At 38.5% G+C, this 15530-nt stretch overlaps 1 protein-coding gene across 1 annotated transcript in view; it reads left to right on the top strand.

The window, feature by feature from the left end:
* Nucleotides 1-14729, top strand: part of LOC130282274 (uncharacterized) — a 54928-nt gene extending 40199 nt beyond the window's left edge. Inside the window, exons 4-8 of the mRNA XM_056530324.1 lie at nucleotides 2729-2915; nucleotides 3980-4134; nucleotides 5869-5987; nucleotides 10140-10250; nucleotides 12696-14729. Of these exons, the coding sequence (XP_056386299.1) occupies nucleotides 2729-2915; nucleotides 3980-4134; nucleotides 5869-5987; nucleotides 10140-10250; nucleotides 12696-12714 (591 nt within the window). The 3' untranslated portion in view covers nucleotides 12715-14729. The remainder of the gene's footprint in view (nucleotides 1-2728; nucleotides 2916-3979; nucleotides 4135-5868; nucleotides 5988-10139; nucleotides 10251-12695) is intronic.
* Nucleotides 14730-15530: the final 801 nt, after the last annotated feature.

The following is a 15530-nucleotide window of genomic DNA, read 5'->3' as shown; positions in this document are numbered from 1 at the left end:
ATACCTCACATGTGATCAGATGGGAAATACCATTTTGCAAAAAACCTATTACACTATTAGGGTAGGGTCACAAGTGCCATCTTTTGCTTCATATTGTGCTGCATATTTGCTGCTGCATATTTTCCTACCCACTGAAGTCAATGGGTAGCGAATATAGAAATTATGCAGCAAAAAATGGCACATGTGACCGTAACATCACACAGTGCTAAGAAACAGAGATGTCTGGGTGCTGAGCCTCAGAGACCTCTGGAAAACAGAGACCTCTGGACACACTTCGCGCATATGCGCACTGTGTGATGTTGCCTTTTATGGTCTATTCACACATACAGTATTCTGCGCAGATTTGATGCACAGGATTTTCTGCTGCAGATTTCAATGTAAACTGAATGACTGAACACAGCTTGAAATCCTGGGCATCAAATCTGCGCAGAATACTGTACGTGTGAATAGACCCTTAAATGGGTACTCTGGTGGAAAACATACTTTTCTTAAGTCTTTATAAGTCAACTGGTGCCAGAAAGTTAAACAGACTTGTAAATTACTTCTATTAAAAAATCTTTACCCTTCCTGAACTTTTTAGAAGCTGTATGCTACCGAGGAAATTCTGTTTTTTATTTTTTTATTTCTTTTTTGTCTTGTCCACAGTGCTCTCTACTGACACCTCGTCCGTGTCAGGAACTGTCCAGAGCAGCATAGGTTTGCTATGGGGACAATTCTCCTTCTCTGGACAGTTCCTGATACAGACAGAGGTGTCAGGAAAAGAGGAAAAGAACAGAATTTCCTCTGTGGAGTAATTTACAAATCTGTTTAACTTTCTGGCACCAGTTCATAAAAAAAAAAAAAGTTTTCCACCGGAGTACCCCTTTAACTACCACGGACGTAAATGTACGTCCTGGTTTGGCGGGACTTCCCGCACCAGGACGTACATTTACGTCCTGTGTATGACCGTGAGCATCGGAAGGGTGCCCGCGTCATACACGGCAGGGGATCCGATCATCCAGCATGACAGCCGGAGGTCCCCTTACCTAGCTCCGGCTGTCTCCCGGGGTCTTCTGCTCTGGTCTGAGATTGATCAGACCAGAGCAGAAGATGACCGATAATACTGAGCAGTGCTGTGTCCTATGCATAGCACTGCACAGTATTAGCAATGAAACGATTGCTATAGATAGTCCCCTATGGGGACATAAAAAGTGTAAAAAAAAAAAGTTGAAAAATGTAAAAATAAAAAGTAAAAAAAAGTGAAAAATCCCCTCCCCCAAATAAAAATGAAAATTGTCAGTTTTTCACATTTTACCCCCAAAAAACGTAAAAACATTTTTTAATAAACATATTTGGTATCGCCCCGTGCGTAAATGTCCGAACTATCAAAATATAATGTTAATGATCCCGTACGGTGAATGGCGTAAACGTAAAAAATTTAAAAAGTCCACAAATCCTGCTTTTTTGTCACATTTTATAAAAATTTTTTATAAAAAATGATGTAATAGTTTTATATATGCAAATGTGGTATCTAAAAAAAGTACAGATGACGACACAAAAAATGAGCCCTCATACCGCTCTATATACGGAAAAATGAAAAAGTTATAGGTGGTCAAAATAGGGCGATTTTAGATTACTGATTTTGTACAAAAAGTTTTTGATTTTTTTTAAGCGGTACAAAAATATAAAAGTATCTAGCCATGGGTATCATTTTAATCGTATTGACCCACAGAATAAAGAACACTTATCATTATTTACCGTAAAGTGTACAGTGTGAAAACAAAACCCTCCAAAATGTGCAAAATTTTGGTTTTCATTTAAATTTCCTCCCTAAAAAATTATTTTTTGGGTTCGCCGTACATTTTATGGTAAAATGAGAGGTTTCATTACAAAGTACAATTGGTCACGCAAAAAACAAGCCCTTATATGGGTCTGTACATGGAAATATAAAGGAGTTATGGATTTTAGAATGCGAGGAGGAAAAAACGAAAACGCAAAAATAAAATTGGCCTGGTCCTTGAGGTGAAAATGGGCTTGGTCATTAAGGGGTTAAAAAGCTACAATAAAGACAAAATTATTTTACAAAAAGAACTGGATCAATTCTTCATCACTTGCTTTTAAATGCCACACACGCCCGTCCGGTGTGGATCCATGTGTCTAGTGTATAGGAAGGTGAGCTGGAACTTTGATAGTCTTCACAAATTTTTGGACAATTTTTTTTTTACTTTTCCAGTGTTTCGTGCAAAAATTTAGAGTTGCACATAAATTTGCTACTTTTTGTGCTAGTTTTCTTCTGTCAAGCACTTATAAATTCCCCTTTAGAGTCCACACCTTCTCCTCTTACAATTCAATGAGATGCTGTCCTACTATACCTGTATTTTAACCTCTTATAAACCTATTACCAGTGGTCTGAAATGTATGGATCTATATATTAATGTATTTTTATTATACCACTTGCTAGACATGAAAAACAGGTAATGCTGAGTACAGAACCGAGATAACCTACCATACAAACACACTTTAAGTGATGCTGTAAATATATGTTAAAGTAATCAATCTATGAAATAATCAATCACCGAGCCTGCTTACCCAGAGAGCGCATAAAGAAAATGTTGAGTCAAAGATCCAGGAATTCCATTAGAAGGGGCTTAGTTTTGGAATGCCAGCAATGTGGGCATATGATATCACTGCACTCACTGGAAGGCTTGAGATGTAACATTTGCATGACTCCTTTCTCCTCTTGGTGTAGGAGTACGTTGGACAGCACTGCTCCTGTGGAGCAGCGAATATTTTCCTCAATCCGTACCAGGAGTCTAAGAAGCATTTTCCTGTAAGGAGGAATCGGCCACATAGTATGTTTGTACAAAGTGGAAACCACTCTGACCTCTCCATGATCCCAGAAATTGGCGTTAACTCTGAAAAGTTTGGCTACAAAGGTTGGTTTCTTATCTCAATGTGTCTGTTTTAACACGCCCTGATACAAGTCAAGAGAACAATAGTACGAAGGATGAGTTTTATTTGATGTACACTTTAAAGCATTACTACTATCGTTTAAATAAAAAACTTTTGACATGCAGAGAAGTCAAAAGTTTTGATTGGTCAGGGTCTCAAGGCTGTGACCCGCAGCAATCTCTAGATTTAGCCTGGAGATGCGCTTGGCAGCGTGCTTTACTCTCAATCTGACAATGCAAAAGATATCACCATTATTATATTGCAATGAGAAGGATTGAGTGCTTAGCCGAGGAGTGAAGCATGCTGCCAAGTGCATCTCCCAGCTATATCTAGAGATGCCTGCATGACATGTGAGAAGTATTTTAAAGTGTCCCAGTCATTTACAAACAATTTTGACACTTTGGCTTTGTGTTTTCCGACCCGCACCATTTATTACAACGAGTAAGGAAAAGTATGTGGCTTTTCTTGAGTTCTTCTCTCCTAGGCTTGCTATGATCTTGTAGGATAGACTTACAATGGAGCCTGTCCCCTGCAGCAAGATGAAGATTGCAGCGAGCCAGTTAGGAAAGTGCCTGAACACCCAGACACTAAACAATCAAAACGTTGACATCTCTGTGTCACGTCAAACATTTTAGCAGATTTTCAATTTTCTATTTCAATGGAGAATAGTTCCTGGCACCATCATTGAAATGTACGGGGCTTGACAAACATGTTCTCATACAGGCACTATTGTAGGGACCACTACATGTATATCAGGTTTAGAAGCTTGGTTGCCTTTGGAATGATAATGTAGACCCAACCTAAGCTACAGTCTAATTCTCTGGAGACAGAGGCTAGTTCTTGAATACATACATTCCTGAAGATTTTTTTTTTGACACATTTACAAACCAACACCTAGATAAATACAGATATTTAGTAGCTGTCTGCATTGAGAAAGGTGAAGTCATCATTTCAAAAACAGAACATGACCGAAGTGAATGGTTAGGTTAAACTTTGTTACGTTGCGCTGTAAAAATGTAATTTTAAGATCTTTATTACTTCGTTTTAGGAAATCTTGCACAGACAGATGGCTGGAGAAGTCCTTCTATTCTGGGTGTAAGAAAACCCTTTACCAAATTGAAATGTGATGAAAAAGAGAGTAAGCAAATGTGGGACAGAAATTTCGGAGACCCCTTTGCACAATCAGAACAAGATATGAAAAAGGTGTTTTATTTTTTTCCTTTTTTTATGCCTATTCATGTTGATTTGTTGTAGCTTTACACATCAGATACTTGTTGGCCAAATGCTCATTCAGACATATATGTCCGGATCCCTTAATACACATATAAAATTGGAAGAGGGGGAAAGCTGCTGCTAGCTTCTGGCAGAGGTTTGTCTTCCGAAAACAAAATGATTGGGCAGTGGAAATTTATTATGACTGATTCTTCTATCCCCTAACATCACCTTTCGGGGGAGAATTGGATGGCCCATATACACATAAGATCCGCTGGTTCTGCTAGCGGATTTGGCTAACCCATGTCAAATTTATATTAAAACAACTTTATTATTGCAAAATTAAATAACTACCTAATGCATCAGTACTCCACCCAAAATAAGTGCTTGCAAAATAGTGAGATAATAGTATGAACTTCTAACTATAGGTTTAGCATGTAGCTACTACAGTTCTTAAATTTCTTTTTTAAGACTCTAAAAGCAGTATTTTAGTTTTTGGAATACCTTTACATTACTTGGCAGATGATTACAGGGAAGACTATATTAAGTAACAGTGCATACATAAAATGTCATCTGGTGTTTAAACCAAACATCTACATAAAACATGCAGCTGAATAAATAGACTTTGAAGTGACTTTCTCAAATAGTTTTAATATGTTCCTTGAAGCAGGATGCTTATGTTATGTTGTCTATTTTAGGAATATTACAATCTAATATAATTCCAACAAGTTCAGTAAGGAGCTGCATAGCCACTATGGTGCAGTCATCAGACCCACGGTCGGGTCGGGACTTACTGTCATAATTGCAAAATAGTGTCTATATTTTGCTACTGTGAACCTAGCCTCAAACCAGGATAGCAGAAAGTTAATCTGATAGATTTAGTCTAGCTTTCAAGTAGCAGCTAAATAGTAGGAATTTATTTAATAAAGACTACTTAGAAAGTTGCATTCCAGAAACAAAAGAACATCTATGGTGTTCATAGCCTTAAAAAAATGAAATATATTCAGTTTGCATAGTAGGGTGAGCTATCTTGCATCATTCATTGGGCGCAGGGACACTCAGTGCCTCGCTATTTTTAGGATATCTGCTATATGTCCTAGGTTAAAGGGATTTGATCCTTTAACAGACACCTTGAAGCAGGACTAACAAATGGAAGGGTACTAAAGGCTTTCTAATGATAGTACCAGGTGTGAGTCTGGCTCTTACAACTGTGATTACAAGGAAGCACAGGAATCCGCAGCCATGCTTTTGAGACAGTATAAGAGCCTGCTTGCCTAATGCATGTTCGGACATTCCTTCAGTATTTCTGGACAAGCCTAAACCTGCACTTCATTATTTGCCTTTCCACACGGCATGACTTCTCTGGCAGGATTGGGTTGTTAGCACTGGATAAGTCCATTGCAGCATAAGAAAATAGCTTCCAGCACAAAAGACATTACTCCACAGTGGGAAATATATTATTATGCACAGGGTCAGAGAAGTTTCATCAGAATATGTGAAGCCACAATAGCAAAGCCTGTTTTATTAACGTGCTATCATGCATGGAAAAGATAAACTAGAAAAATATGTTTCTGATTCTATGTGGCCTAGTCTCATGGCATTGGATATTGTATAAATATTACTCCATCATTATCTTATTAGTCTTAGAGGGTCATAGGGTAACAGCTATTGAGTAGCATATATGGCTTGTCTGCACTTTGTCATAATCCTTCTTCTTTCTTTAAGCTTGATCTCCAGCCGTGGGGAAGAGTCAGAGATCTTCTTAAAAAGACAAAAAATAAGAACCAAAATAAACTGGGACTATCCTCAGCTTCATTAAAAAGATCGTGCCCTCAACTATACAGGTAAACTAGAATCAATGTTGTACTCACTTTTTTTTTGCACTAACATATTCCTCATTGTTGTATGCAGAGAAATCAGACAGGCCGAATCAAAACCTCGATGGCAGCACAGTACCAATTTGGAAAACAGAGGATAGTCAGGTCACTTAGCCAAGGTCTGAATATGCAGGATAAATATAGCAGGGAACAACACACGACCTAGTTCTGATAGAAAATTCGAACAAAGCCAAGTGAATCACAGATGGGGTGAGGTAATATAGCCCACCTGAGAAGAGCGAGGACCCCGAGGACAGATGTAATTGGCTTGTTGTCCAAACCCTTGATATGCCAGGCATCCTCACAGTAACAAAGCCGAACACAGGGGGAATTAACCCTTCTGCCAGGACCAGATACCCCCATTTCAATACCAGTGCTTTTGTCTAAAGGGGTACTCCGGTGCAAAACTTTTTTTTTTTAATGAACTGGTGCCAGATTTGTAAATTACTTCTATTTAAAAATCTTAATCCTTTCAGTACTTATTCGCTGCTGTATAATACAGAGGAAATTCTTTTCTTTTTGAATTTCTTTTTTTGTCTTGTCCACAGTGCTCTCTGCTGACACCTCTGTCCGTGTCAGGAATTGTCCAGAGCAGCATAGGTTTGCTATGGGGATTTTCTCCTGCTCTGGACACTTCCTGATATGAGCATCAGGTGTCAGCAAAGAGTACTGTGGACAAGACAAAAAAGAAATTTGAAAAGAAAAGAATTTCCTCTGTAGCATACAGCTGCTAATAAGTACTGGCAGGGTAAAGATTTTTTTTTTTATAGAAGTAATTTACAAATCTGTTTAACTTTCTGGCACCAGTTGATTTAAATAAAAAAAAGTTTTCCACCGGAGTACCCCTTTAAGCAGGACATCTGTTACTTTTTGTAACTTCATGCACATGAGTAATCATTGTTAATACCCGACAGTATGTATATTGGTGGCATTGTCCAGTTTTTATTGAAGAGCATTGTGGCCCATCAGAAAGTAGGTACAGTTTTAAATGGCTGCCTCAATTCCATAAAACTTTGCATTTTTCAATAATACAAGCAAATATAAAAATGTTGTCAAATATGTTATTAGAGAATAATGCTTATTCACTTAGTAATTTCTTCATCACACCCTATTGCCTCCTTCACTATTGCCTCTTTCTCAGTTTATTGAATTCCTAATAAGAGACAATATCAGCTCACTGAGGGATGTTTTTACATGATGCCCATAGAAGTCTATAGAGAGGGAAGGGATGAAAGAGTGAGCCGCCCCTTTCTAACCGGAGGCTGTGATCCCAATTCTTAAGATTTCAGGGGGCCCCAAACCAAGGTTTTACATTTACCAAGGTGGTGCTTTTTAAACCACATGCTATTTTCACATGGAATGAAGTCAGTAAATAGTGCTCTTGTCTCTCTGAGAAAAACAGTTGTGTTAGCCAGCAACATACCAATGCAAACTCTACATATAATGCTACATAGTTATCCATAGTACTGGTGTTAAATAGATTTTTACAGGGTTTGCACGCATAAGGAAACACTGCACTATAGAGTAGGCACAGCATGCAACTAAGTAGGCCAATGCTTCTCCAATGAAACATATTACCATCTTATACTACAGCTACACATGTGCTTCCTGCACAGAGTCCTCCCTTCATTGAGAGGAAATAAAAACCATCCCACACACGTATGAACTTCATTATCTTTTTCCAATGCTTAGATTTATCAGATACAGCAACATAAGCACTACAGATGTACAGTATCACAAACACCGGCTATGACTAGACCAGCCACCCCTTGCCCTTACGTGTCCCCTTCAGTCCCTAACATCCCAACATCATTTCTCTTCTAATCCTCATTTCCTTCTCCACATAACCCCTGTGCCCTTCAGACTCCATCTTGGAACCAGGCTGTAGAGAAAATACTACCTGGTTGGGATAGTTTTACTCTACATGTACAGTGCTAAGAAAAAAACACTCCATGCTTGTGTGGTATCTAACCTAGCTTCTTAAACAGGGCAAATAGGATTTACCATAATAAACATTTTATAGGATTACAATAAAGAAAAAAATAGCATATGTTAGGCTGTATTTGTTCCAATTCAATGGGAAAACATAGTTAAAGTTAACATTGGGTGGATAAAGGTCTTTATTTTGGCTGATTTTGTGTATGTCTGTATTTTGCCTCATAAGGGCTCGTTTACATGTTTATTGGGCTATAGATGTGCAGTTGCTCAGGAAACATCTAAAAAAGTGCCCGGCCAAAAAAGGTTTATAAAATATCTAAATGCATAATAATTAGGCAAAAAAAAAAAAAAAAAAAACATCTGACATTTTCCGACTTTTCTTTACCTGTGGAATGGACGATTTTTTTAAAAGCTCAAAATGAATCTCAAAAATGGCGAGCACACATAACCCTGGCCTTAAATGCATACTGCTGATGTAGAGCCTGTGGGAATAATTTTTGCAGATGTCAGGTATACTTGGCCTTGTTGGTCTATTGTTATTAACTATGGACTTAAAAATGGAGCTCCACATTCCTAGCAATTCTGTGCTTAGAGCGTGTGTGATATCCTCTCGTGGCCATAATTCATACAACAGAAATAGAGAGAAAAGTAGAGGTGACATTTTTGTACATGAGTGTAGTGGAAACAATATATATATATATATATATATATATATATATATATATATATATATATGCATATTCTTTATACAAAGCCCTTACTTTCACATTAACATCTGTAGTCAAGCTCTGAATTTCCTTCTATTGTCTGAAGATAAAGAAAACCCAGACTGCAGCATATTCTGTGCATTTCCTTTTTTAACAATGTCATAACTTTTTTGACCCTGTTGTCCAAGAACAGAGCAGAGAAAGATTCATGTGTAATTCCATCTCTTAGGCTATATTCACTGTATTGCAGAGCCTGGTAAAATATCAGACAGTACAGCATGTTGCTCTATTTTTAACTAAAATAACATGACAGAAGGACACCATGACAGAAATCCAACAGAACCTATTACAGTCAATGGAGTCCATTAGGCTGGTAGTGTCCGCCATGAGCAGGTCCCTGTACAATTATTTTAGTTTTATATTTTTATAATGAAACATAAACTGGAAATGCCAGGGCAGATGTGAACATAGCCTTATCGTTCAAATGTTTATATAAAATTTCATTTTTTTTTTGTTCATGCTTCAATTAATGTAATTACCTAAAGATAAGTTACCCTAGTACCAAGTTGGTTTCCTTGTAGAATGCATTCACTGAAAAATTGGAAACTTGAATAGTTGTTTTACTTAACTGCCTTGTTTATTAAATGCTTTTTACACAACATTTATAGTACAATGCTGTAATGAGGCTCCCAACCACTATTTCTTAGACACATCACATAGACGCCTATAGATGAAATATATTCCAACGCATTTCTTTATGCAAGAGTAATCATCAGGGGCTAGTTGCCTCTCTATACAGCCAGGTTACAAGCTACCATTTCATACCTGCTATTTCTCTTAAGATACTTAGATCCAGGAAATAGAGCCTTCCCTACTGTCTTCCATGCTTGTTGACCATGACCATCTGTGTGATGTGCATGAGAAATTCCAAAGTAGACAACTGGGCTGTCTGAGCTGTTTTTTTTTTGTTTTGCTTTTTTTGTTTTTAAGTATTGGCTGAATACATAACATTTCTTATTTATTTGTTTTGAAAACAATTCTTTTAATATGTCTCCTGGCTGGACCAACCATGGCTGAGAGCCTGTACACTGCCTTCCTCTATGCTTTCCTCACACAATGTACATAGCACAGCTTCAACCGGTAGGACTAGTATTGTTGCCCCTTCATTTATATAGTTTGGGGGACACCTAAAGATTTCTCATTATAGAATTCATATTTTCTAGTGCCAAATCCGGGCAAAGTGAGCATGAATGTGCCTTTCCACAAATTATTCATGTGGCTAAGAATAGAATGTTTGTTACATGTGAATCATAAGGAATGATAACGTAGATGTTTCCACCAGGTGTCCAGAACCTCCAGATACACTAACATGTCTACATGTAGAATGAATCATTATTGCTGTGATAACCTTTCACGCTCTTCTTCTTGTTTTATGCTCATAAAGACAATCATATAATGCACTGTTTTCCTCCAGGCCTGATATTGTACATGGTGAGATAAAGAGAAGAGACAGAAACTCCATGATTTTGTTTGGACAGAATGTGAACAGAGAAAACACTTGGTCCAGTCTGTTTGTCTTAAACAGGTGAATACAACAGTGTGTAAAGATTATATGATCATTGTGTGACAGACTGTCTATGCAACTTTCTAATATAATTTGTACTTTATTCTTCACTATTTCAAAATCTCCTGTAGGTGTTTGCTGTGCATAGGCAGCGGCGACGCCGCCTATGCACAGCAAACACCTACAGGACGCACTCACTTGATCTCTGTGGACCAGAGGAAGGCGTTGCTAGCGCCAAAACGCGTTGTCCTATCATTTTCTATTCAATAAATCCTTTTGTCCTGTGCAACCGTGGCTGTTGAGTCCTGTTCTTTACAAGCAGAAGTGCTCCACCAAAAATCCCCTGATTTTTCCTGTCTACTTCGCATCCACATTTCCGTACCCATGGAAATACTGAAGAAGGGAAAGTGAGCTGCACACTGCATAGATCCCACTCATCCTTCTCCCCGCAGAGGGTTTCTGTTTTGCTCTACTGGAATCTCCCGGTGGACCAGGACAAAACCCAAGATGGGGTGGCGAGTTGGGCCCCTTCGTTTCTCCTACTATCTACCAGAGAGTTACCCTTCATTTTTTTACCTCTACCTCTGTTACTGAATGGGGAATATTCGTGTTTACAATCTATTCACATGCAACTGATTTTTTTGCATACATTTCTACAACTCCTATTTATCTTAATGGGGCATACTAAAATCAGTGTTTTTGCTACAAAAACAACTCTATTCAGATGAGCAATCCCTTAGGCCAGTTTTAGACAAGCTTACTATGCCTGCATCTCTGTGTTTGCATTATTGTCACGAGTCCCAGACAGACTGTAGCTCTAATGATATGAACTGACAGCAATATTGTTGTTTTTAGTTTGGGTTTATTAGACCCATATTTGGACTTGGGCTTGCTGCCATTATACAGAAGCAGAAATGCTATCATATTACACTTGTTTAAAAACCTACCCTTGAATCCTAATACTTTACGCAACTCAGAAGGGAATGCATCTGTGTATATTCTAGGTAACTCTAGCATAAATTTCCCCCCTGCTCTGATACATTTATACATTGTATTAGTGTAGGTAAATTGTATCAATATTAAATCAAGACTGTTAACTACACACAGAGGATATGCCCCATGCACATCTTTATGTAGGGCCACAATGCTGGTATATATCCAAATAATTTCACAAAAAAAACTAATATTAAATAGAAGTAGGCAACACACTAGGTCAACAAGGGCTGCAAATCACTAAACCATAGTGAGTAAAACAAAACTTTTGTTAGTTGTGCCTTAAAGGGGTACTCTGCCCCTAGACATCTTATCCCCTATTTAAAGGTTAGGGGATAAGATGTCTGATCGCGGGGGTACCGCCCCAGGTGTCCAGTGCACTTCACTCCGTGCTGGATGACTGGCGGTGGCTCGTGACGTCACGACCATGCCCCCTCAATGCAAGTCTAAGGGAGGGGGCGTGACGGCCGTCACGCCCACTCCCATAGACTTGCATTGAGGGGGCGCGGCCGTGATGTTACGTGCCTCCAGTGCTGCACCCAACGCTCTAAACGAACTCAGGGTGCAGCAAGATCGTGAGAGTCCCCAGCGGCGGGACCCCCGTGATCAGACATCTTATCCCTTATCCTTTGGATAGGGGATAAGATGTCTAAAGGCGGAGTACCCCTTTAAGATGTAGGACTTTAAGCGGGTAGTATGCATTCCAGAAAACCAAACCATAGTATATCTTAAAAGAAAAAAAAAATCAAGGTAGTGGCACTGTTTACAAATATGAAAAAGCGGCCTCTGTGGATAGTGGTAATGATATGAGCCACTAACTTTAACCCCGCGCTTAGATGAAAAGTGAAGAAATGAACAAATACTTAAAAAACTGTATGCTGTTGTATTACAACGCATTCCCATGGTGCGGCCATACACTTTAAATGAACGAACATAGTCTACTTAAAGGAAATCTGTCAGTAGTATCACCCACACTAAACCTGTCACACATGCTGATTAAAGCGGTACTCACATTGTCCAGATTCGACCAGCAGTCCCGCCGCAAATCACGTTTTTCTATTTATGCTAATGAGGGCCTTGTGGCACGGGCGGAGCTCCGATCTAAGTTTGGGACACACTGACGTCCTCTTCGCCAGGCAGCTGTTCCACCCGGCTCATCAATATTCATAACCCCAGGGGCATTACATAACACCCTGAATGCGGAAGCTGCAGGCTTCCATGTTCTGGATGCCGCTGCTGCTGGCCCAGAGATTGCGGGGGTCCCCAGGTGGCGGGCACTTTATGTGGTAATAACTTTGAAATGCTTTTACTGAGCGAAGCGATTTTGAGTTTGTTTTTTCGTGACTTATTGCCCTTTATACTAGGGGTAAATATTTTGTGAAAAATATTGTGAAAAAGGGCATTAATAAGATAATTTGCTAACCTCTGTGCATGTAGCATAATATAATCAGAATGTATCTTGTATATTTGCAGGAAAGATGAAGATATGTGAATATCCGGTTGTCAGAGCAACAAAAAGAAGATATAGAAGACAGATGTGTAGAATGTTTCAGAATGTTTAACTAAAAAATACGGAAAATGTGTTATGAGAATGTGTTATGAAGTTTATAAGAATTTACATCTTTATACACAGAGTTATTGGAAGGATGGTTATCTGTGAATTATACCCATATGTGCTCCTATGAAGCACTCTCTCTATTTATTCCCTATAACCCTAATTTTAGGAGGACTCATGAAGCCAGACATAATTGTATTGTATCTTGATTCATTATATGTGGTGCCAAGGAAATGCAGAGTAGTCACCTATGTACCAGTTAAATTTCTCCCATTGTTATAAACCACAGCTCTACACCTTATGAAAATGTGATATATTATGTTATTCCTTTTCATGAGAAATCATGAAAATCTACTTTGTGAAACAGATCGAAAAATGTTATCGCTTGATTTGTTATATGTATACACGTAATATTTAGTGACCATCATTTTACAGCACAGGATGCACTTTGAGTATAAAAAACATTTTTAAGGAATGATTCTGTTGGATTCACACGTGGTGCAATCATAGGCCATGGATCCGTCCACAACAAGTCTGCAGCAAATCTGCATTCAAATCCACATCGAACGTGAACATAAAATTACTACATGTGTGAATTTGCCTTAAAGTTGTGCTTTTTACCCTCCGTTTATATATGTCAGTAGTAAGAAAGGGGTTGTCCCATCTTATAACATTTAGGGTGCGTTCACACTGAGTAAATCTCGCTGAATCTCTGCTCGCGGAGATTCAGTCTGGCAGCCACCTCCTAAATTCTTCGGCACTGCGCCATGTTCATTCTTTGCTCAGAACAATTTCAGCAGCGGAATTTTCTGCTGCTGAAATTGCTCAGTGTGAATGGGTCTCGAGGGAGACTCATTCCCACTGGTGTTAAAGTTCGCCGGGTGTAATTTTGCTTGTGGAATTCTGCCCGCAGAATTCCATGAGAATTACGTAGTGTGAACGCACCCTTAGGGTTTTCCTGCTCCTCCAGCCTGTTTGCAGCAGCATATGGTTGGGAAAGCCAAAAGCAGCCAAAGATGGGAAGTTACGCAATTTGCAGAGCTCCCAATGACTTTAATAATAGCTGTTTCAGTAGCATAACCCTGCAGGATAATCGGCATAAGAGGTGCGGGTTGTGGGGCTAAACCATTTGCACCACTTTCAATAAAGTTTACGGAAGTTACACAAATTGTGTATCTTCCCCTCTACGGCTGCTTTAGGCTTTTCACCGCAATCAGGCCAGAAAAGCGGGAAAAGTCAGAAGTCACCACAGATCCTCTTTAATGTTATTGATAATATGTAACAGTAACTGACCCCAAGTATAGCTGAAGCACTTATGAAAACCTTTATTATTACTTATTACTGTACTAGGGCATAGATCACAATAGAACATTTTATTTGGTTTATAATATTGGCAACACTTTGTTATATTAATAGCACTCATTGATTTTATTATGGACCTACTGAATATTATAAGGATTAGCATTTAGATGTAGAGTGTATGTCGGCTTATTGCAAAATGTCAAGTATAGCTATTATATAAGATATATATGTGATGAGAATATAAGAGTGGTCAGATAATAAAGCAGTGAGGCCACAAGCGCCTCAGATTCTCTACAACTTTTCTGCCAGTCATCAGCAGCCAAAATTTACTATGACTTGTATGACAGAAAACTGGCCTGCAAAAGTAGCAAATTGTTGTAAAAAAAATTAATATACTCAAATGCCGGTCTCTAGTAAATGTGTTTTATCAAAGATGTGTCTGCTGTGCCATAGATAAGAATACAGACTGCCGTATACAGCAAACTAACAGGGCACATATATTTCTCTGCTGATACCATTCTCTAGTATAGGTTTACTACTCCTCACAGGCCAATAATAATATATAAGGGAGCTTTGTGCCAAATGTAAGACTTATACCTTAAAGGGGTACTCCCGTGGAAAACTTTTTATTATTTTTTAAATCAACTGGTGCCAGAAAGTTAAACAGATTTGTAAATCACTTCTATTAAAAAATCTTAATCCTTCCAGTACTTTTTAGGGGCTGTATACTAAAGAGAAATCCAAAAAAGAAATGCATTTCCTGTGATGTCCTGACGACAGTGCTCTCTGCTGACCTCTGCTGTCCATTTTAGGAACTGTCCAGAGCAGCATATGTTTGCTATGGGGATTTTCTCCTGCTCTGGACAGTTCCTAAAATGGACAGCAGAGGTCAGCAGAGAGCACTGTGGTCAGGACATCACAGGAAATGCACTTCTTTTTGGATTTCTCTTTAGTATACAGCCCCTAAAAAGTACTGGAAGGATTAAGATTTTTTAATAGAAGTGATTTACAAATCTGTTTAACTTTCTGGCACCAGTTGATTTAAAAAAAAAAAGTTTTCCACGGGAGTACCCCTTTAAACAACATGTCATTCAACCAATGAGTTTCACAGATGGGAACTACTAAATATATTAATATAAAATGACAGTGTGCAGTATATATTGATGTTACTGTACATTGTTAAAAGTCAGATGTATATGATGTAAATAGTTACATGTGCATAGATGGAAGTGTTTTATACAGGTTGACCCTGATACGATTTGTATCTAAAAACTGTACCATATCTGTACCTTTAATTCAAACTCCTTGTGTAATATAAGACATTTCACATATTAACTGTTTCCTTTCCAGACTGAAGTATAAGGCCATGTTTACACGGTGTGTAAAATGTGCGGAATGCTAGGGCGCTAAGACCGCTCGTAAAATGCACAGTCTCATAGACGGCAATGCAT

Source organism: Hyla sarda, chromosome 7 (assembly GCF_029499605.1).
Source record: "Hyla sarda isolate aHylSar1 chromosome 7, aHylSar1.hap1, whole genome shotgun sequence".
Classification (NCBI taxonomy): domain Eukaryota; kingdom Metazoa; phylum Chordata; class Amphibia; order Anura; family Hylidae; genus Hyla; species Hyla sarda.
This window is presented reverse-complemented; position numbering and strand designations above follow the sequence as displayed.